At 42.3% G+C, this 23,314-nt stretch overlaps 1 protein-coding gene across 7 annotated transcripts in view; it reads left to right on the plus strand.

Annotated features, from left to right (window-relative positions):
* Positions 1-23,314, plus strand: part of ETV6 (ETS variant transcription factor 6) — a 223,291-nt gene that overhangs the window by 72,120 nt on the left and 127,857 nt on the right. For 4 of the 7 annotated variants that reach the window (XR_011497154.1, XM_070495069.1, XM_014845595.3 and 1 more), the window contains one exon: positions 18,305-18,434. The exons of 1 other annotated variant lie outside the window; for it this stretch is intronic. Coding sequence is in view for 4 of the 6 variants with exons in the window: in XM_070495069.1 (XP_070351170.1) it covers positions 18,305-18,434 (130 nt within the window). In the remaining 2 variants the exon portion in view is untranslated. Of the gene's footprint in view, positions 1-18,304; positions 18,506-23,314 lie in introns of all 7 variants that reach the window. 2 more of the 7 variants (XM_070495068.1, XM_044775133.2) reach the window with 2 other exon arrangements.

The raw sequence follows: 23,314 nt of genomic DNA on the forward strand, positions 1-23,314 counted from the left end.
TTATTGTGTGACATTGGAAAACAAGTTCTTTAAGCTTGCTGAGATGTGGTTTCTTCATTTATAAAACGGAAAGATAGCGTATCTTAAGTGTCTGACACATAGAAGATGCCGAACGTATGTTATTTACCTCTTCATTTTCTCTTCGCTCTTCCCCCTGCACCATGCTCCCTGACGTATTACCTTGTTTTCATTCTTTCCCTTCTGTTTAAGTTCAGAGGTTACAGAAGAGGTGTATGTTACAGGTAAAGGAGAGTGAGTGTATAGTGAGGGAGGCTGATTGAATTGTTACCCCAGGCTCTCCTCCTGACAGCTCATACTAGTCCACGCTGCTCCTGAGTGTTATGGAGCCAACTGGGAAACAGGTGTCATTAGCAAAGAACCAGTTACCTCAATGCAGGAGATCAAGTGTGTTCGTGATTAGAGCAAGGTAGGCCCCTTCCACACCCCCTAACCTATGCTTGCTGATCTTGAAGAGTTGATCTATAAGTCCAGGTGAAGCTGCCACTGACAGATGGCCCCCTGTACTGGTTGTTGTAGCAGACAGAGGGAAAACCTCTACTCAGCAGACCACTTGATGTTTCAGCTGTAGTCACTAACATGTTAAAAGACGCAAATACACGTTTTCCCTTTGGGCAGAGCATGGGTAATAGTGTTACAGAAACTACCTTGAAATCTCTCTCCTCCAGTATCTCCCCAGTGCAGATAGATGGATTATCTCATCATGCCAAGACATGCAGACCTGGCCGTGGCCACTTCTGCTATTGCAGCATCTTTATGGGAATTGAGTCTTTTGATTTCCATTTTCCCATTTTTTTCTCTGCTTAAAAACAAATGATTTGCAAAGGCACTTGAAAGTGACACACACACTATGATAGATAATAGTTTTATGTGAGCATTGTGTCTTTTGTCTTACAGTCCTCTATTCTGTGATATCTTGAGCCTACCGCAGATGGGGCCATCAGGACATCTCAGGAATAACCATGTCTCTATGTTTGTATCTCTGTATGTCCTTAAGATTCACCACAATGCTGGCACAATACTTGTCATTGATATTTATTAAGCTTTTTATGCATTAAGCCTTATGCTAAGTTCTAGTGTATCATCTCTTTAATCTTCACAACCTTTTGAGGTAGAGCCAGTGTTGTCATTACCCCATTTTAAAGATGAAAAACTGAGGTTTAGGGAGTTATGTAACTTGTACGTAGTCATGCAGTAAATGCCGGAACCAAGGTTTAGAACAAGCCTGGGTGCCTCCAAGCCATAGCTCTGAGCCACCACTCGCTCCTGCTCAAAAACATTTTTAGAACTGAATGGAGAAATCTAAGGGAAAGGAAGACGTGGTCCCTAGACTCTAATCTTTTGTGATAACAATATGAAACTTTCGTCTCTTTATTTTTTAATTTTTTTTGAAGAACGTGAAATTCTTTTTTGTTTTTTAAAGATTTTATTTTTCCTTTTTCTCCCCAAAGCCCCCCAGTACATAGTTGTGTATTTTTAGTTGTGGGTCCTACTAGTTGTGGCATGTGGGACGCCACCTCAACATGGCTTGATGAGTGGTGCCATGTCCTCGCCCAGGATCCGAACCGGTGAAACCAAACTCTGGGCTGCCGAAGCGAAGCGCGTGAACTTAACCACTCGGCCACAGGGCCGGCCCCAAAACTTTGTCCTCTTTAAAAGGTCATTGAAATGAAAGTTGAAAGGCTCCGTTCTTCATCTTCTTCTTGGTAAGAATGGGCAAAATGTCTTGGTAATTTGTGGTATGTGTTCCAAAGATGGCCCCTTTTAGTGACGTTTGTTCCTGCTTCCAAGCCTCCTCTTTCCTTCTAATTCCATGTGTACCAGTGTTTATCTGCTGCTTAATCCACCCACCGCTTCGTAGGCATTTGTAGTCCACCAACATTCACATGGCTACTTCTACTGTAAGTACCTTCACCTCGATATCAGCACAGTACAAGGGTCATTGACCTCCAGTTGAGTAAGCCTTTGGCTTCTTGATGCCCGTGGGAGGTCGGGCTCAGGGAACTGGTCTTTGGAGTACTTCTGAGTGAGGTCAGTGCTGCTGTGTTGCCTAATGTGATTTTTAGAGTAGAATGGCGTGTGGCTAAAAAACAGTATGACTGAGCTCTTAACCCCATAACAGCCCTCAAATATCCATGTAAGTGTTGTCTCCTTCAGAGTTTCAAAAGTGGTCACTTAAAAAGACAAAATTTACTTGAATTGTACACCTCTTGATTGATATCATGGAAGAAAGCACCTAGATTTTGCTCTCCGTAGGCTCTGGGTTCAAAGACTGGCTTGTCACTTATTAACATTATGCATGTTATGTAACATTGCTGAATCCCAGTTTTTTAGTCTTTAAAATGGGGATTAAAATGTCACACTTATTTGATTGCTGGGAAATTTAAATGAACTAATATGTGTGCCTGTTACACAAGAGTTGACAATAAATAATACTTTCTTTTCCTTTCCCCTTAAGTTTTTTTCCCCTCTAGACTTCCTCATTTCCATCTTCTCAGAACCTGGCAGTGCCAGGCAGGTATTTGTTGAGTCAAAGAAAAATGTTTTAGAAAGGTGTTCAGATCATTCATTCGTTCACTCACCAATTATTAGTTGCATATCTGCAGTGTATCAGGCTTGGGGTAGTGCGATCAATAACATAGTCATAGTCTACGTCATCACTTTTTAAAGTCTAGCTGGGAGAAAAACATTACACAGATTAGAGTAATGAATCACTTTGGTCCTTGAGGTGGGATTTAAATTTTGGAAATAGCCAAAATCACTTGGTGTCAAGTCTGACGAGTATGGTTTTCAAGCTATACTTGAAACTGATTTTGGTCAGATACAAGAAATAGCAATAAACTGTTACCTGTAACTGGTTCTGAAAGTCCTAAGAGAGGTGCTTCTAAAGTATTTTTGAGGAATGATGGCATCAGTGGCGTAAGTATAAGCACTGTCTAGAGTGTCTGTCTCATTAGGCAGCAGAGTTGATGGGATGGGATCATGGTAGGTAAGGTGTTCCAGAGACTTAGAATGGCCTGAAATAAGGCCCAAGAACAAATCAAGTAGCTGGACAATAGGGCAGTGAACATGTCTTCTGGAGAGGAAGAGTAAGAGTAAGAGGAGATGGGCAGTGCTGGTGGCTTGTAGCAAGACTTTTATGTAGACAGTTGGACTTAAAACTTTGTAAGTCAGTAGATGGCCAAGGGAAAACACAGAACAACAGATGTTTGTGTTGGCGTTAACAAATGCTTTGAGTGAGATTGTCTAATGAGGCTCATTCATTCATTCAGTAAATACTTAACGAGTGCCTACTGTGAGCCTAGAGGCATTGCTCTAGTTGCAAGGGGTGTGGTGGTGAACAAGACAGGCAAGGGCCCTGCTCAGGTGGAGTTTTCTGCTAATGACAACCTTCCCTCCTGGGTGCGTGGGAGGGCCTGGGGCTCCAGTGTGGTTTTGGGAGTCTTGAGAGGCAGGTGAAGGTGAGGTAGGCCCCCACCTGTGGATGTGGACACAGGAAAATCGAAGTCCAAGTTCCAGCAAACCATTGACCCGGAAGCAAGGAACTGTGAAGGAGGCGATCTGGATCCAAACTCAAGGGCAGGGTCTGCTGAGGAGGTCAGGCGAGTCCAAGCTGGCGAGACCTGGCCTGGAACAGCATGAGAGGCAGGACGGCAGCCCTGAATGGGGTACCTGAAGCTGAGTCCATGGATGGGGAGGGAACTGCTTAAAGCCCTGAGTCCGAATGATAAAGTGAAAAACCTACAGTCAACTGTAAGACATTTTCTAAACAGCTTTATTGAACTAGAAAGTGTCTATTGACAGTGGTTTAAAATGAATGGGATTTTTATTTAGGTCTTAGGTTACTCAGGGTCATGTGGAGATTTTCATCTTATCAATGTTTGTCCTGTCATCTAGATGTAACACACTCAAGGCCAGCTTCTGAAAATTAGATTGGCTTATTTTTCTAATCTGAACTCAGGAAAATACTACCCATTCTTCTGTCTCCCAACAATCTAATGTACGTACATAGAATGTTGTAATGCATGAGACAATGCATATTATTATTATTTTTTTTAAGCTTTTGATAAAAGGAGTGGACAAGGGAAGCAGCGTTAGTCTTTGAACCTGGGTCTGAAAGAAATGGAAATCATTGCATAAGACTAATACGTCATGGTTTGCATGACCCTTTTCACATATTTTGACTCATTTGATTTACTCAAAACCTTATCAATCAGTCAGCACAATTGTCTCCATTTTATAGATGAGGAAACTGAGACTCAGACCTGCCCCTCCCCTCTTTTTGTAGTTTTAGTGGGAAGAATCAGTGTGGAGGAAATATTGAGTGTTTGTTCAGGCTGATACTTGTATTGTTTTTTAGTCTTGCGAATAGGGGAAAGCAGATAAGGATGGCTAGATTGGTAACAGAATAAATGCAAGTTGCATTAAAACTATAAGGTTAATCTTAGTAATAGGTTGAGTATATGGGGAGGAGAGTGTATCTTATCAGGGGACCTTATGGAGCATTCTTCCTTTCTTTCTTTAAATTATTTTATTGAGGTCACATTGGTTTTTAACATTGTGTAAATTTCAGGTGTACATCATTCTGTTTTGGCTTCTGTGTAGACTGCATTGTGTTCACCACCAAAAAGTCTAGGTGTCATCCATCACTGGACACATGTGCCCTTGTACCCTTTCACCCTCCCCTCACCCCCTTCCTCTCTGGTGACCAGCAGTCTTTCTCCTTATCTATGTGTTTGTTTTTTTATCTTCATATGAGTGAAATTATATGGTATTTGTCTTTCTCTGTCTGGCTTGTTTCACTTGGCATACTACCCTCAAGGTCCATCCTTGTTGTCATAAATGGCATGATTTTGTCTTTTTTTATAGCTGAGTAGTATTCCATTGTATATGTATATCACATCTTCTTTATCCATTCATCCATTGATGGACACTTGCTTTGCTTCCACATCTTGGCTATTGTGAATAAGAGCATTCTTCCTTTTAAGAAGGTCCTCAGGGGAAACATCAGCCACAGCCTAGGGAGCCTGTGCTCCTTTTCAACTACTGCTTTCCCTGCTGCATGGAGTCAGGCCGGGCAGGAGAGGGCAGGTCAGATGCACACTTGCTTTCAGGGGACTTAGAATGTCTTCTACTTTGTATAGAGCTTTCCTTCCCCTTTAATTCTATTTCCTCCTGATTAGATACGTCCTTCCTCTGACAAGAGCGCAGTATCTTTTGAGAAGTTAACTCTCTTTTATGGTTCAAAATTCTAAATGGTAGCAATAGTTAGGATTAAACAGAGTGCCCAGAGCTTTAGGAGTTGCAGCTGGGTTATATTACTAGGGCTCTGCTAGGAAGGATTGTGACCAAGTTCAGGAATGATCCAGATGAGAAAATGTTGCAATGCACAGGATAATTTGTGTTGGGGAGGAGAGCTGAAACTCTGCAAAGTGGCGTCCTGAACCAACTTGTTTTTCAGCTCCCAGGGAAATTTGTTAGGTAGTTAGAGAGAGAGAGAGAAAGATTGAGAAGAAGGAGAGGAACTTAAAAGACTTTACTTGATGGAGCCTAACTCCTTTGTATTCTTTCTGCTGACAGCTAGGAGGCTTATTGTCTCTGAGTACAGATGTGAGATAGCATCACACCTCGTGGCTTCCCCTCATCCCTGTGGGGGCTCACTGCCCCAGTGTCTGACCCGCGGTATATCGTATGGTTGCCCAGTAGCTACAGGCAGCTAATGAGCAGGGAAGAAATGGCTAGTGCAACAGAGAAGCTGATTTCTTAATTTATTTAACTTTAACCACTTGAAATTTTAATTTAAAAATGTACTTGATTCAGTTATTAAAAATCTTTTAAAATATGTTTGGGACAGCTTAGGTGAGTGAATTTACCTGTTCAACTGTGAATTTTATGAAATCTAAATATAGATCAAGTATTTCCAGTGAAAATTTAGCTTCTGATTTGAAATGTGCTGTAATGTGAACTAGATACTAGATTTCAAAGGCAGTATAAAAAAAGTAAAATATCTCAATAATTTTATGTATTGAGTATATGTTGAAAGAATATTTTAGGTATATTGGTTAAATGTAGTATATTATTTAAATTAATTTTACCTGTCTGCTTTTTTTTAATGTGGTTACTAGAAAATGTTAAATTACATGCCACATGTGCTCACATTATATTTGTCAGACAGTTCTAGTCTAGATAATGCCTTATGGGATCCATTGCATGTGTCATTAGAACGTTCTAGGGAACATCTCTAGACTTCAAAAGTTAGAGACACATTTTTCCCATTGTATGGCTAGGCTCTTTTATATGCATGGGTTTTATGACACTTGAGGGCTGGAAAATAGGTTATAAGAGTAAGTTAATTGAGAAGATAACTTTGCTTGTGTTAATCAGAATGATTTTCAAATGCGTTTTCACACACAGAAACCACTGATTCTCATGAGAACAAAGAACCTCATTAGTGCTTTGTCATGTGTGTCTGTTCATTCCATTCACCTTTTCTTCAGGCAGAAATCCTGGTGATTGTCAACATAGATTTGATTTGCTTGTGGCAAGGAATATAAAGTCACACAACCAAAGGAGAATTCAATAGCGTTAAAGGAAATATTAGCCCTTTTCTAGCTCCTGTTTCAGCCCTACAAGCTCCAGGTGATTTTCAAAGTCCCTATTTCAACTTTTTGGTACAATTTTCCAGATCTTCCTATTTATAGATTTTGCTTGTTGGCAGCTCCATGCTAGGACCTCTGTTGACACCTCTGGTGAGGCTTGACTGGTGAGGCTGTAGCGTGCTTTCACAGCTTACTTCGCAAGTTGTTTTCTAAAGATGCAAAGAGAATTCCTGCCCACTCTGGTAGTTCTGCAGCTGAGTGAATTCCAGATAATAAAGCCATATTCACGCCACAATTCTATCACTGCTTCAGAATTGTGTTTTACTTAAAGAAAGAAGAGATAAAATACTAATGTCCAGATGCTTGGAAACTGTTGAAAATTTTATAGGAAGAATTTGTTTCTAATGAGTTTTCTTGAGACTGTTTTTTTTTTTTTTAAATCAAGGAATGAATAAACAAATCAGCTTAAGTTAAGGTTCTTAAGTAAGCTACCCTTACCCTTCAGAGCTACTTTATACACAGACTGGATCGTGATGACCAAGAGTTTAAAAAACATAATAGGCAGAAGGTGACTCTTGAGAAAGAGGATGTCTTTGGGTTTAGGACTGCTGACTCCATCCAGAGCAGTTAATATGATTCATTCCAGAATCTTGTTAGCCCTTCAACCTCAATCCCTACATCAGTCAAGTAGGTTTTGTGCTAGTTCTGGTGACGTGACTCCTAGGGGTGTTAGGAAGATAGAGCAGCATGTAGTTGAAGACTTTTAAGCTGTCTTGGTAAACCTTCATAGGCTCAAGATTTCTACTAGTTCAGGGTTCTAAGATTTTATTAAGAAGTCAGCTGCTTGGAGTTCAAAGCATTTCTTCAGATCATAATCAGTTGATAGTTTGGTGTGCAAAAGTAAAGACCTATCCACTACTGGCAGGGTTTCTTTGGGAAAAAAATGTGTCCCACTTGCCACTTTAGAATGGCACATAGGCAGCCCTGACAGCCATCATGGGGATCATGCGCCTCAAGTAGTGAAAAGAGGCTCCCTAGTCTCCAGTCTACTTGATGGAGATTCATTCTTGAGCAGGAGAAAGGAGTCTGGGGCCCGAGCACATGAAGACAGACAGACCCTTCTGGATGGGAGAGGAGGAAGGAGGGCAGGCCAGAAGTGGAATGGGGTTTCATTCCCTCTTGCTTCTCCTTCCTTAACTTTGTCTTGTTCCTGCTACACACTTCAGGTGCAGCCAGTGTGAGAACATGGACTCTATGTGGAGAGCTCAGAAATTGAGGCTGAGCAGCCTTCCTGGGGTGTGGATGGGGGAACTCCAAAGGCAGTTGGGAGAAAAGAGGAACCACTTCAGACACACCTGTCTAGGGCAGTTGTTCAAATGTAGGTCAGCTAGTCATCATTCAGGAACTTCCTGTGTTACCCTGATAATCTCTCTCTTATAGTTAAAGGCAGAACAATAGCAATTTACTCAAGAGGGAAGGACAATTAGCAAATTGATTAATAAAGTTTCTAAAAACCTGTTGTGAAAGGTAATCATTTAATATGTCTTGATTTACTTTTCTTATTTATATCTTGATTTAAGATAGTGATTCTCAGCCTTACGCTCTGCATATTGGAATCACTTAGGAAGCTTTCAAAATATTGATGCCTGCCTGATTTACTGGAATGCTGGGATTTTTTTTTTTTTTCCTTAAAGCTTCTCCAAATGATTCTGATGTGCAGTCAGGATTCAGAATACTTGATTTAAAATGTGTTTCCTGAATTGTTGGCTGATCCTGAGTCCCTGAAGTATGTGGAAATTCAAGCATGTTTCTCATGTACTATTGAGTACTAATAGTTTTAATGAAGGTACAGGATCTTATGTAAAAAACTATTAATGAGCCTCAACATCAGGGCTACAAGCATGTAGCACAAGCTGTTTAATGTTCTGTTAATCACTGTTGTCATCATGTACACACACACACTTCTATATTTCATTCTCATTCCTGTCTTTAAGTTTTTAGAAAGGTACTAATGCTGATGGCATTTTTCATAGTAATAGTCACCTTATCAGCAGAGCATGTTTTCCATAATCAGTTGTCAAAAACAAAACTCCCAGGTCTTTCTAACCATGACCACAGTGAAGGGGACAGTGCCTTTTCTGAGTTCCCATGAGTCTTGTGTCTAAGAATCAGGAAATTTCTATGATTTTTGACAAGTGTAGATAGAAATTATTTGCAAAGATGTTAGTATTTCTGGAAATTTTTTCTAAAAGAGGAAGTGCAGGTGCGTGACATTCTTCATCGGTGTTCAAGGTTGTTTATCTGTTGCTTTTTATGGTTATAGAGGCTGGGGGAGAACAAAAGATAAATTCTGCCCTAATTCTTTAGTCAGTCATATAGTGAGGTCCTTGTCAATTTTCCCTCTTGATTTCAATTGTTAGTTTCCCATTTTACCACATAAAGATAGGTTTAGTTCTTAAAGCATACGTGAAAAGTCATACTTTATTTGGGACTTCTCAAATTCCTTATCAAAATAGTGCCTTGCATTTATAAAGAGCCTTTGTTTCAAGAAACTCATATTTCATAAGCTTCATCTCATTTATCTTTAAAATAATATTATGTGAGAGTAGGAGTTGGCTACAATTATGCCGGTTTCTCAACACTGAGATGTTAACTTATTTCTTTTACATTCCTTTTTAAGTATAGCATTCTTGTATGGTTTTGTTGAAAATTACTTGGGTAGTAAACATTTTCCAGAGATATAAATCTTTTCCAGATCTAATTTGTGCTTGTTACTCTAGGTAGAGTTTACAGGGCTTTTTCTATTTCTATTTATTTCGCAGCCTAAGGCAACCCAGGAATTATCTGATATATGTAGAGCAAGGGACTTCGTTTGGTTTGACCACAGTAGGGATTGTAACCCAGCCTTCTTCCTTCCCTGTTGAGGCCTGTGGGGGTGGTACTGTCTCCTGGTTCATTGGAAGTGGGCTGGATCCAGGTAGGACCCCGTGGGACTTCATGCACACAGCTTCATTGGTGCTGCCATTTTAGAGACTTTATTCAGCATTTCTATGGAGTACCCTCATCTGAATTAGAATGTAAATCTTGCTCTGGTGTCAAGTCTTTGAAACCTAAGATTTCTTATTAGGCATGTGGTCCATTTAAGCCATAGATATTTTGTGAAGATTAACCAAAGGGCAGAAAACCTTCTTAGTTTTAAAGTAGGTCTGCGTTGCCTCTCCTCCAGCCACCCCTAACCAGCTGGGGTTGTGGGTTTGCGCCGTAACTTCTCGTTCTCTCTCTTTCTTCCTTTTACAAGACTTCCAGGATACAGCCATTCAAGAAAGAAGTGAAGATGTATTGCTGTGACAGAAAGAAGAAGCTGCTTGGGGTTGGGGGGCGAAGGGTTGATGAGGCACGAGAAGGCAGGTGGGAAGGGAGGGAGGAATTAATGACTAAGGCACAGGTTCCCAAGCAACGCTTTGGGCTGCTTCTGCCTCCAGGCTTGCAGAAGCCTAACCCTCATCTTTTCCTCTGCTCAGGTTTTAAAGTCCTGTGAGTCCCCAGGGAGCTCCCACTCCAGGGGCTCTGTGAATGCCTAGGAGAGCGGTCACACAGCAGGTGGAACATGCCTGGAAGGTCTCTCTCCTTTAGGGGGAGAAATTGGGAAGCACTCTCTAATGGTGCCCTTGATACAACTAAATAGCAGCTCTCTCAGTTCATTACTCGTTAGCCCCAGGCAGGGACACCACAGGTTGGCTAATTGTAATAGCCAAACCATTAAGGGGAATAGCATTAATGGAGGAGAAAGCAGCTAATAATAAAGAGCCGAACTTGGCCACTTTGTTGGGCTCAGGATATAAAGTGCTCTTAATTTAGGTACCTGTTTCTTCTGCTTCTAGAATTAGTTAGGAAGAAAGGATTTAGTGACCTTCTTTCAAAAGGTTGATCAAAAGCTTAGGGGAATTTCTGGATAAATCCAACAGCAAGACTTTATTTTTCCCGGAGGTACTACCTGCTGGTTCTGTATAAATAAATTCACACCCTCTTCTTATGTTGGAGTGACCCACCATCAGTAGAACATGCACTTTCATGGGGTTTCCAGGAGTGGCGATGTGTGTTGCTGAGCTCACGTGATCTCCGCTTTGAACTAACACCCTCATCTCCATCATGGCAGGGATTAGGGGCGGAGTCTGTGGCATGGAGTGGCCTTTAACTTTCTCACCCAGGTCTCGAGCCTGTGGCCTTGCCTGCATCAGCACTGGGTTCCAGCCAAACGAGCTGAGCCTTCTTCAAGCATCAACTTCCCTGGAAACCACAACCTGGCATGAAAAGGAATCACAGCTTGAGATTCTGCTTACTATTCATGTCAGAAATATTTAAGAAATTCAGAAGGAAAAAAAATGCCGTAGCATCTCAGGGTTGGGAAGGATCTTAATTAAAATGTTTTAAAATTAGAACAATAAAGAAATCTATTTGAGGTTTTTGCTTTGGAGCTTGTCCTTAAAGGGGTCGCTCCTAGTTAGAGACACTGGTGCTTTTTCTACTTACATTCAGTAGAACCCTGGGAATCTGTGCTGGAAGGCAGGAGACTAATTGATAGAGAAGGGGATTGTGGTGTTTGTGTTTTGTTTGGATCTGTTCTGTCCACACTGCAATAAATAAGCTTTGACTTGCCAGGAGATATAAGGTCATATAAAGCAGCATTTTGGAGTTATAAGGCACCTTCAAGTTGAGCTCCTTCCCAGTATGGGAACCCCTTTTAGCATCATCTTTCAGCCTCAGCTTAAATTGGCTTTAGAGGGAACAATAAGCCACGCACATGTTTCTAGTACACAGGTGTGTGTTGCTGGCCCTGCCCTCTGAGGTGCTACAGGTAAACCTTAACTCTTCTTTATCCTAGTCCTTCCCATGTTTGAAGACATCCACAAGGATCTTTTAAATCTTTTTTCCCCCATAGGCCACATAGATCCTTAGTGCCTTTATCCATTCCTCGTTTGAGAGCATGGGAGTCCGCATCCTCAGATCACTGGAGAAGCCTTATTGGGCTGTGGCCGCTATGGTTTCTGGAGGCAGACTCAGCTCCTTCTTGGTCTAGGGATCTGCACACCACAGGCACCGAATAAATGTTGACAGGGGCCTTTCCTCCTCACTGCTCCTGTTTGTGTCCCCCCTGTACTTTTAGATTTGCTGTTCTTGGATAAGTGAAAAGCAATTGAGTAAGGGAAATGTTCTGTTGTTGCTGTTAAAGAAAATATAGGAGATAAAAGTAACATATTTCTACTCAAAAATTCCCTAAGATGAGATTTCTATACAAGGTGAAGTCATCATATGCACAGGCAATCTGTAAATGCCCTGGTGGCCCTGCTGATTGTGTCCCACAGTTAGTACCTCTCCCTGGATGGATTCTAATGGCCACCCCTGCTCAGAGGTCATGCCAGGAGAACATCTCTAGTACATCGTATTTAGTCCCCTTCCTTTGGCTAAATGTGTCACCCCCTCCATCTGTGTTCCCAATAGGATTAGCAACAGGTGTAAGAAAGTCGGCTCCCTGGATTAGGTGGCTCTGTTGAGTGACCCTCAGGAACCCCACTGGGGTTCTCACTCTGTGAGGAGTAGGGGCAGAAAGCAATGAAATATTCCAAAGCTATAACGGTTCGTATGAGCTTGAGCTTATCTCTTGGGATTCCCCATAAGTTGTGAAACCATTGTTGTCTGGCCGGCATGACTGAAATGTAATTTCTTATTTCTCCTCTTTGTACCAGCTATACCATCTCCTGAGCTGGTGGCCTGAAGCGCTTACTTACTCCCTGCGATCTTCAGATCAGGTTCCTCATGTGGAATGGAGACAATGATATCTTCCTTGCAGGGTTGTTGCGAGTCTGAAATAAAATAAAGGCTCCATGGACAGTACATTCCAAGTGCTCCCTTAATGCCAGCTCCCTTTCCTGATTGTTTCAATGACTGTATTTTCCACCTACGTTTGGGATGTATGTTCTGAGTGGTGTAAGTATTTATGTATGAATACTCATGTATTTATGGGAAAAACGATACAGAACTTTTAATATTGGGCCGTCCTGAAAATTCTAGGATTTGTGGTTGCAGAATTCATAATGCCGAGCACAAGTCCTGGCTCCTACTGGATACTTGATGAGTGCTGAAATAGTTCATAGCAATCAAGGAGAAAAAACCTTGATGACCTTTTACAGCAATGCTTGGTTACAGGGCTTGTTGCTAATGCTTCTTTTTATTCACCTCACTGTGCATCACTAACATAGTTCAGGGTAAGAGGAAGACTTAAGATGCTTTGACTTAATTGTATCTGTTTGACAGACACAATACACTGTCTTCTGATTGTAAGATGTAATAGGCCGGGAAAGTGAGGAAAGGGACTAGTGAAGCCAGGCTTGTAGGAAGATCCCCACTTCGGTGCGAATGTGGTGTGCCCAGCGTACCCTCTCCCCTGAGGGCTGAATGGGTGTCTGGGTAATGAAAGGGGGAATCTCCAGAGACCAAGAGTGTAGTTCCCACCCACTCTAATTCTCCTGGGCAGACCCTCTTTTTTTTTTCCACCCTGACATTACTGCAAACATGTTACAAGCCAAAGATCAATCGGGTTGTAAAATTCTAATGACTCAGCATCCATAGGGATGCTTCTCTCAGGAGAAGAGCTGGACGCTAAAAGGAAAGCCGACTCAGCCCGCTGGTTTAGATGTCTTCTGGAACCTCTATGAGATGGAAAATAGCATCACAACCTCACTGCTGTGATTTGATGGATCTGGTTTTTCTACTTCAAAATTCGTGTTTGAATACCTCAGATCGTAAGGTATATCCCAGATCCTAAGGTATACTGTTTCTTTCTGGGGAGGTGCCAGAAATGCCGTGGTCTGTGGCTGTGTGTACAATGTATATTTAGGAAAGAAGACTGACGTTTGCATCTTCTCTCAAGTTCTTTAAGTTGATCTTGCTAAATTTGGGGGTGAATAAAATATTCAATGTAGTTTTTCAAGTGAAAGAAATTAACATTCAAGAATATGTTAGTTTAGGTTCCTGTGTATTTCTATTTGCATCCATGACTCCAAAAACCTAGAGAACTGTGCAGCTCAAATTTCACTCTTGTTCAGTTTTTTGGCAGTGTGTCGCTTTTGCTTGTTAATGAAAGCTTATTTAAAGGAAGCCAAAGCCACCACCTTGAATCATTTTGCAGCCAGAAGAGTGTACGTGAATAACTCTGTATTCAGACTTCAGTTTAGTAAATCTCGATAAAGAGCTTCCCATAGGAGAGGTTCTTCTGTTCAGTCTATGGAAGATTGTAGTACAAGCATCAGCTTTCCTAAGCAGGCAGCTTTCTTAAAATCCTGCAGGGTGGAAAAGAGTCCTTCCCTCAAAATCTTGCCTGTTACAAGTATGACCATTCTATCTCTGGTGCCCACTCTTCTCCATCTTGCCAGGCTTGCGGGTTTTCCATGTAGTAACGGGACACATAAGTGCAGCAAAATGCAAACGGCACCTGTAGCATTTTTACCATAGTTTCCCAGAAAGTGATCCCCGCCACCACTCTTTCCATGACACTCGTCTTCCTCAGGGCTTTACACAGGCTTCAGAAACCATCATTGGGGGTGATCCTGGCATTTACAATGGAGACAGTGACTATTTCTGGAAAAAGTTCCTAAATCAAGGACATTTCAGTCCTACAGTAGAGGAATCTTTGAAATTACCTGTAAACCACCTTTTGTGCAAGTACAACCAAACTTAATTTGTGTACCTTTATTTCCAGAAAGTTAATATTTAGTTAGCAGTAAGTTCTAAGTTTCTCAACCTTTCCACCTTTTCAAAGAGTTAATGGTGTAAAAACAAATACACAAGGGCACTAGGGAGAGCCCCATGATTTATAGGAGCTCTATATTGAATCATTTTGAAAAGGAAAGACTTTTTTGATAATAAGAATCTTCATTTTTTGACTCTTCTGTTATATGCAGCCATGGCATGGGGTCGGGGAGAGTAGAAATGCCATTCTCCTACTGAGCACAAGATGTATATGCTTGTTCTGTGTGATCGTCACAGGTTCCTAAGCACTCAGTTTAAAAATGAGCAGAATTAGGTGGGTGCCCTTCCTTGGCCTTCATGGTTGGGAGAGGAACAAGGAGAGGGAACGTAACTCATTTTGGTTTCGATAGTGGTGCTTGCTACAAGCCTACTCCATATTCCATTTAAATCTTAAAAAAAAAGCTTTCTATAATGTTTAGTAAAATTTACATTTCATCCCTTGCCGAAAACTATTTTTAGCCTTATTTTCTCTTTGCAGAGCTTTGTGCTGCTCCCCACCCCGCTTCTCATAGGTATTACAATCGGCCTCAGAAATGGCAGGGCTTCCCTTTTGTTCAGCCAGTTGGTTTGGTAAGTTGCGTCTGCAAATTTGAGAGGAGTGTGTTTTATTTTTTTCAGCATCTAAACAATAATGTAACCACATCACGGCATTTTTAGTCACATCCTTGACCTCCACTGGCTCTTTATCCCCTCTACACCACTTGAATGCATTAATATCACTGTCTGTAGCATTTTAATTTAATTTGAGTAGTGGTTATAATCCTCTTGGGAAAATCGTTATCCCCTCTGTAACGTTAAAATAAAACACCTCTGGTTTACATTCAACTGACAGTTTGCTTTAGAGGTGAAAGAGCTGTAAGCGGGTACTCCCCTTCGTTTTCTTGGGGTCAGACCAGAAAAGCAGTTGTGAGAATAAAGAGGTTTCCTTTATTTGGGAAATTGGATGTTAATCTCCTTAAGCTGCTCTGTGTAGATGTCACCATCTGAGATAGTGGTATTTGTTTCATATTTCTAATTGCTGATGGTCTGTTGATTGTGCCACTGTAGATGTTAAGTGCATGGTTATAGTAATAGATTAAAAAATGAGGTCCACATCAGTCACTCTAGAGATTAACAAAAAGAGAGACAGAGGAGATAAGTCTGTGGTGTGGATTCCCAGGTGTGTGGTTTGTTCTCCTCAGAGAGGAGCCCCTGCCCTGGGCAGCATCCTCTCTGAGGTCCCCTGAGTGCTCTGCTGGCACTGAACCCAGTGTCACAGATAGATATGTAATGGCGCTAGCAAATTGCCTGAAGCCCCAGAAGCATATTTTGCTTTTCCCCCTCTTGGTCAAGGTACCCTCTCTTCGGTTACCAACAAGTCTCTTTACTGAACCTTTTAAAAAGTGCTTCCTGTCCCAAGCTTACGGTGTTGCAATATTGTTGAATGGAAACCATCATAGGGAATGAGAGAAGTTCAGGGTCCACAATCACTTAGTTTCTGGCCTTTTTTATAGGTTTCATCATGAAATAGCACAGTTCTCTCCATCTCAAGTTGTTTGGAGGTGGGGGTGGCATCAAATCCCAGGGCAAGCACTGAGGTGTGGCGTCTCAGTGTAGCAGTACGAACAGGGAACCACGCAGAAATGCAAACACACAGGGGCTGCCTCCAAAGAAAGTATAGTGAAAGGAAGATGCAACACGATAATTTAGCAAGTCAGAATGCATACATTTTAAAGATGATGCCTAGCTTGACTCTTATCAGTTGACTGGAGGTAGATTTCCCAAGAAAAAAGGAAAATCCACCCTGATGGCTGGGTTTCTCCCATCTTGTCCTTGATGGAGTTGGTGAGGGGTGAGGGAGCTGGGATGAGGTGGCCGCTCACGCCTATGGATGACTTAGAGGATCTTGTGAGTTTCTCCTTGCTTTAAGAGAAAGTCACTGTATTATGAAATGCCGTCTTCTTTTTTTCTCGCACTCATACCATGCCATTTGAAAACTCTTTGGCTGCACCATGTTTTCTTCATCAACAGTTTCACTTCTGCAAAAACCCTAACAAAACAGAAAGCTATTTCTGGGAATAAAGTTAACGGTAGATATCTGGACATATATTGGGACTGGGAGGTTCTTCGAGGGTTAAAGCTTATGGAGAATTTGTTAAACTAGAAAAACAGAGTATGTTTCAAAGACTGAAAAGCCTATCTCACCTTGAAAAACCCCTAAACAGATTTTGTAGGTTTCCCATATGTGTTTTTATGTCATTGCCTCTTTCACACCAAAAACCCCAAACCAAACACCAAAAATATAACTCATCCTTAAGTTAGAGTTGCTCAAAATATGTGTGATGTTTGGTAAAGTTCAAGAAAAGTGAAGTTGACGGTTTTACCTCTGGGTGACCTTTCACAGGACATCTTGATTGGTGTAGAAATGAAATCTAGGATGTATGTACCTGCCCTTAACTAAGAAATTCACCAGGAAACTTCAGGATGTATGTCTAAACAGAAATATTCCAAATGCTCTAGTCGCTGGTAGAGGATGCCTCAGGAAAGGTATAGCAATTCCATTGAGAAATGACAAAAATATGTATATATTCGTTTAAAATTGAAACTTCCTACCACAACCACCAAACTTTCCAGGCTCTGAGCAGAAGGGACGCTTTAGTTTGGTTACAGGGCCGGGGGACTCCCCTGCTTCCCTGTGCACATTGGATGAAATATAAAACGTTAGAGAACTATCTTTCCAAAATGTAAACAGTCCCTTCGCTTTATTTTAATCTGCGATTTTTTCTTTTGCTCTTGATTTCTGTTTTCATGATGGCATCTTACTGATTTTTTCCCCCCAACTTATTTTTGGACTCTGGTGTCCCACTTTACTTTGCCCAGTTAAACCACAGAAAGTAACGGAAGTCGTGTTTATGTATGGACTGCAACTAGTTGGTCTGTAGATCTAAGATGCAAATTGCGCTGCTCTTCTGGCTGAACACAGTAGTTGGTTTCTTGCCATTATTTGCCATGTTTTAACTTAAAACTAGTAATAATCCTTCCCGCCCCATCCAGTTGTTTTAATTGATCTAACAAACACGGCCTGTTTGAGTTTAAACAGTGGATCTGCCCAAGGCCCGCTCCCCCTTTCCTTGTCAGTTGAATAAGTATGTTCAGTTAAAGAGTACTTTCCTTAAATGCAGATAATTCTTTTGATGAGCTTGGAACTACTTCACAAGGAAAGGAAACATTGATTCTGAGATGGAGAATGGAGGGACAAGGAGATACCAGTTAATGTTGCAGATAATTCCCTGCTATGAAGGAAAAAATTAAACATTGGATATTTTTGGTTGTGTAATGAGATAGGAAGAAAAATCTTAATAGAAAAATCTTGCACATAGATTTATTAACTAAATTAGAATTTATAAACCATTATTTTGAGCTCCCCTCTGATTGGATCTGAGTATAGAATCATGCTTGTATTAGAAGTTGGGGCTATCGCCAGAGAAGAGGAAACATGGTTTTAATGTATTGGTGACATTAATTATGTGACTTGGAAAAGTAGTTTTTGAGAGAGTCGTCTGTAAAGCCATTTTCTTGGATGTACTGTTTCCTCAGCCTTGTCTCCCCTCTTTGCTTGAACAGACCACCACTAGCACAGAGAGAAGAAAATGGATGCTATTGACCTGAGTCCAAAGGAAAAGCCCAATTTTAAACCTTTCCAGAATTTTGTTATAAATCCCAAATGCTAGCGATCTGAACTAGAGGGGGGCCAGCCAGATTGCTGTGAAGCCTGGCTCAGCCCATGCCTGAATGCCCCCTCTCCCTTTTGCCTCCACCCCTCTCGCTGATTTCACACCTCAGTTCCAAGCTTTCATTGTCTTTTTTCCCCCCTCCCCTCTTCCTGCCCTTATTTTCAACAGCAGGAACGAATTTCATATACACCTCCAGAGAGCCCGGTGCCCACTTACGCCTCCTCGACTCCACTTCATGTTCCAGTGCCCCGAGCGCTCAGGATGGAGGAAGACTCGATCCGCCTGCCCGCGCACCTGCGTGAGTGTTCGCGCGAGGGGACGGGGAAACACAGACGGACCTACGGACAGACAGCCAGACCGACTGAGAGGGTCAGAATGCTTGGGGGCCAGGGGCAGGGCTAGAGGCTGGAGGGGGCAAGCGCTGAGATTGTTTACACGGGACTTAGCGAAGCTGCTTTGGAGTCACCCCAGAATGGCTTTGCAAAGCTTGAGATTCCTGTCCCTTGTTTCTCCGTGCATTTGTCTCTGACTATGACATGTTACCCAAAAAATCTGGAAAAGTGCAGTGTATGGCAGTCAACTAAATCTCCTAAGAGGCCTGAATTTGGGGGGAACTTTGTCTGTCTTCCTAAGTTCACACTTACTCCTCTTTCATATTTTCTTAGGCCCTGAGTTTTTCACAGTTTCTGAGTCAGACTCCCTCCCTGCTTTGCGTTTAAGCTGTATGCACTTCCTTTCTTGGCAGGGCCTCCCCCTTCCTCTTCTTCCACCTTGGCTGCTTCTCTTTCCTTCATTTACATGGCCTCCCTCTCCCGCTCCTGTCTGTACTCCCCTCTCTCTTGCCTCTCTCTGTCCCCATTGCCTCCACAGCTTCAGGCAGCTTGCAGTATTTCCACCTCTCTCTCTAGTCATCTTGACCCCTTGCCTCTACCACCTCCTCTGTCCAAGTCCTCAACCTCGACTTGGCAGAGCCTCAGGGCCCACACGCTTTTGCTACTGGGGCCAGTCTCCAGAGCAACTGACATCTGTCATTGGTTTTTGTCTGTCTTTCCTGTGCTGCCACCCAGCCCAGATGATGCAGTGGGATGGGGGCAGCTGGGGAAAATGAACCACCTGATTCTCACCCTGATCACCTTGTCCAAGAAAGTGCCAGATTCTCTGGCTTGAGTATTATCCTGGGGGAACACATGCAGGTTATGGTGGACATCAGGGGTCACCTTGGCCTTCCCCCAGTTGACTCCTAATAGCTGAAGTCCTAGCATGGCCATGCTTGCCATCTCTGTCTAGCATGGTAACGCTCCCCAGGTTATTCTCCTCCTCTTGTTCCATCCCTCCTGAGAAACCAGAAGGAAGGTTGCTTGCAGAAAGTGAGAATAGGAGACAGAGGATGCAGGCTTCTCTTTTCTCTCTCTGTGATAATTCAGGGAATCAGATGACTGTGACTCCAGGAGGTACTGGGGGACATTGCTGGCTTATCCCTTCTCCTCCACAGTGAGGAGGGTTGCTGGGAGTTTTGCAAGGAGCTGGGGCCGCGAGATTCCTTCCCTTCCTCCAGCCTGCTGTTTCCATCAGTATTTACAAAGTTGCTACATACTATGGTCAGCACATCCCAGCTTCAGTTACTGTCTTCTCCGCACTGAACTTTTAAAGAAGAGGTTGGTACTGTAAAGGTGCCAGGGTCATGACTACGGCCACTGTTGTCCGTAGTAAACTGGAGAGTAATGGCAGCATTGGAGCAGACAGGACGGGAAAAGAAACCACAGCCAGGTGACAGTATCTTTTCCTCCAGAAGCTGTCCTATGAACACTTCAAGAATATTCACTTCAGGATGGAACATAGTCATGCCATGCGGGCAAAGCATTTCTGCTACCTAATCTCATTCGTATATTCTTTCAACAAATGGTTGTTGATTCATCTGTGCTGTGCCAGGCACTCTTCTGGATGCCGGGGATACAGAAATGAACAAAGTAGACCAAATTCCTTACCCTTGTGGAGCTTAAAGTCTAGCACAGAGCGAAAAAAAATTACGAACATTTGTTCCAACCAGGCTGAAGTTTCTTTCGTGGCTTTTTATTCCTATAGTCTGAGCCATCCCCAAGGAGGCCCTGACTCCTGGTTTGCCTCCGCATGCCTTTACAGATGGAAGCTCTTTTAGCCTGGAACTGCCTCTCCATAAGAAATGATCGTGATCATTTCTGAAATGAGCTCATAGATACACCCAACTGGCCATCTCCTGATGTTAATTCTTAACTAGCTCTGCTGTTAAACTAGCTGTTTGACTGTGAATCAGTCATTATAATACTCAGTTTTCCTACCATACAATATTGTGATCGGACAAGAGAATGTTTAACAACACTCTTAACTTTAAGATATTATGATCGCACCTCAGGCATCATTCTCCCTGCTTGGAACTGTGTCTTCCGTACCAACACTTTACTCTTCTCTGCAGCAGACCCTCTCCCCATTGGGCCATGGCTGTGCTGTTTACCACTGTTTTGCCAGGCTCTACCGTGTGCCTAGCACACAGTCATCATAGCTAGTATTTGCTGTGGGATTACCCTCTACCAGGAACTGGGTGAAGTCCTTTATATAAATTATTTAATTTTCACAGCAAGACTTGTAAGGTGGATATCCTTTTTATATCTATGTCACACACAAGGAATTTAGGGCTTAGAGAATTTAAGTAACTTGCCGGGGTCACACAGTTAGTAAGAGAGAAAGTCAGGATTCAAACTCAGTTCTGTTTGATGCCAGAGCCTAGGCTCTTATCTGTTATGCCACCATGTAAGTGTGTTCAGTAAATATTTTTTGGATGGATGGATGAATTCAGGGTTGACACTCAGCTGGTGTTTACTGATGTGGCGATAGCATTGGTTTATGGCTGGACTCTGTTCTAACTGGTCAGTCCTTTGCTCCATTAGGTGGATGGATGGATGGTTGGATGGATGGTTGGATGGATGGATGGATAGATACCCACATAGATAATTATCAGATATAGGACTGTAGCATATTACTGCCAACCTTAGAATATAATCAGTTGTTAGATTATGGATTCATGTCAGAGTGGTGATTTTTCCTGACTGCCTACCATCTGGCAGCCTGACTTTGGAGACCTCCTTGGTAGTCTGCATGAGCCCTATTGAAACACCGTTGGTTCCTACATCTGGAATGAATCCTCTGAAAGTGGAGGTTCCCAGGCTCTTGCTGTTTGTCCTCAGCTGGGGCTTTCCACAGGAGGCTGAGCTGCCCTCCTCCCTCTCCTGTTCCAGGACTCGGCTGCCCATCATGCCGTTTGGGAAATGTCTCAAGTAGCCCCTAGGATGGTTGAGGCTGTGCCGTACACATGAAGATGCATCCCAGCTGGGTTTCCAAACCTAAAAGAAAATAAATATTCTAACAAGGGAATTGTGTTATTGCTGTTTTAATCTGGGATTCCAGACAATTCCCAGTGGAATGCTCATGGAAAGTACGGGGAAGAATCTGAAAGCCAAGACAGCAGCAGGACATTTATGGTATTGCTAGGTTGAAAGCATTCTTAGCTGCTTGTTTTAAAGAGATACTCACCAGACTGGCCAGCCTCAGAGTGGCTTCATTTCACCATTTATCCGCATTGATCTCCAGATAAATGCTCTCTCTTAACTCTTTCTTTTACTCCTCTCATTCTTAAATCAAAATATGTCTTTTCCTGGGTGGGGGGAGGCCACGGATCACAGTATTTAAGATTCTCTTACTGAGGGTTTTTCACCCTTTTGTTCTGTAAACGCAGGGCTGTACTCAAACTGAAGACACAGTGTGACAAATTAGCAAGCTATTGAGAAGGAGAAAGTAATGCCTTCTCCTTTTATTTGCCTGTGAGAAAAGCAAAGTGATAAATGGAGCAGAGTGTGAAGTGGTGATTTTAGAGGACTTGACAGGGCTAGGCAGGGGCAGTCTGGGCCTAGGGAAGGAGGAGAGCTGAGGGGAGGAGGGCCAGAGCTGTGCCATCCTGGTCTGGCTTACTAACCACCCAAGTTTGCAGGCTGGTGCCCTTCAACCATCCTACAGCAGTTTCCTGGAACTTCCCTGTTGGACCAGGAGAACAAACACAAGTATGTTTATTGAGAAGATAGAAAGGGCCCGTTTTTTTTTTTTTTCTTCTTCCATAAAGGGCACTGAATTTTTTTTTAAGCTTGAAGGTAGAAGAGCTGAAGTACAACAATCATAGCAGATAGGTGAAAAACAAGAAGTTCCATTCTTTATAGGGAACATCGTACCTTGAAAACGCTTAATGGACCAACGACCCCCAAGAGTGCCTGGACAAGCTCGCTCTTGATTCTTCTCTGAGCAGTGGAGAGCTGTTGCTTGGAGTGAGAGATGCCTTTTTCTTATTTTCCCTAGGGGCCTCATGGTGTGAGGAAGAGAGTTTTTCTAATTTGTCTTCCCAGAGACCACCTTCCTTTAAGTTCATGGAGGAGTGGGTGCTGAAAGGGGCCAGTGCCTCATGAGGTGGTGCCAGCCCTGTGAAATAGTGAAATGTTTGCCCATGTGATAACAATAAGTATATTTTAGATTTATGGGGCAGAATTTAAATAAGTAAATGTCTTTTCTTTATTTTAAATTCCTTTTCACATCACCACGTCACATTTAGTTGATATAATTCCATCTAATCACAGGTGGACTTTACATCGTTTGCCCAAAGACTTTGCATTTTGCAGTGCCAGTCTGGCCTTCTAAAATCCCGGTGAATTGATATTTAAAAATCGTAACCTAGGACTCATTCATCATATTTAATAGGGTTACAGTTTACGATGTTGCGGGTTAATAAATAGCCATAATAGCTGCTCAGAGTTTCCTAGAGCCAGAAGACCAGAAATAGTTCCCTAGCTCTACTTCCTTTCCTTGTGAATCTTTCAGAATTCTTATATTACTACTCCTCGTGTGTGTTTAATAATTTAATTTAATGCCTTCCTTTGGAAACGTTACCTCGCTGCTCACCCACTTGGCAGTTTTGCATTCTCAGCAGAGTTACTGAGTTTAAGACAGTCACATGACAAGCAAAGCTATATTAGAACCAGGGCAGTGGAAAGAGATGCAGTGTCTCTCTTTTCTAATTAGCTGGAGCAACAATTTTATATGCTTTCAAGTTATTTTTGTTCCCAAAGGAAGAGGCAAAAATGGGAATTGAGTATAATCGGGTGT

This window comes from Equus asinus, chromosome 22, assembly GCF_041296235.1.
Source record: "Equus asinus isolate D_3611 breed Donkey chromosome 22, EquAss-T2T_v2, whole genome shotgun sequence".
In the NCBI taxonomy this organism is placed as follows: domain Eukaryota; kingdom Metazoa; phylum Chordata; class Mammalia; order Perissodactyla; family Equidae; genus Equus; species Equus asinus.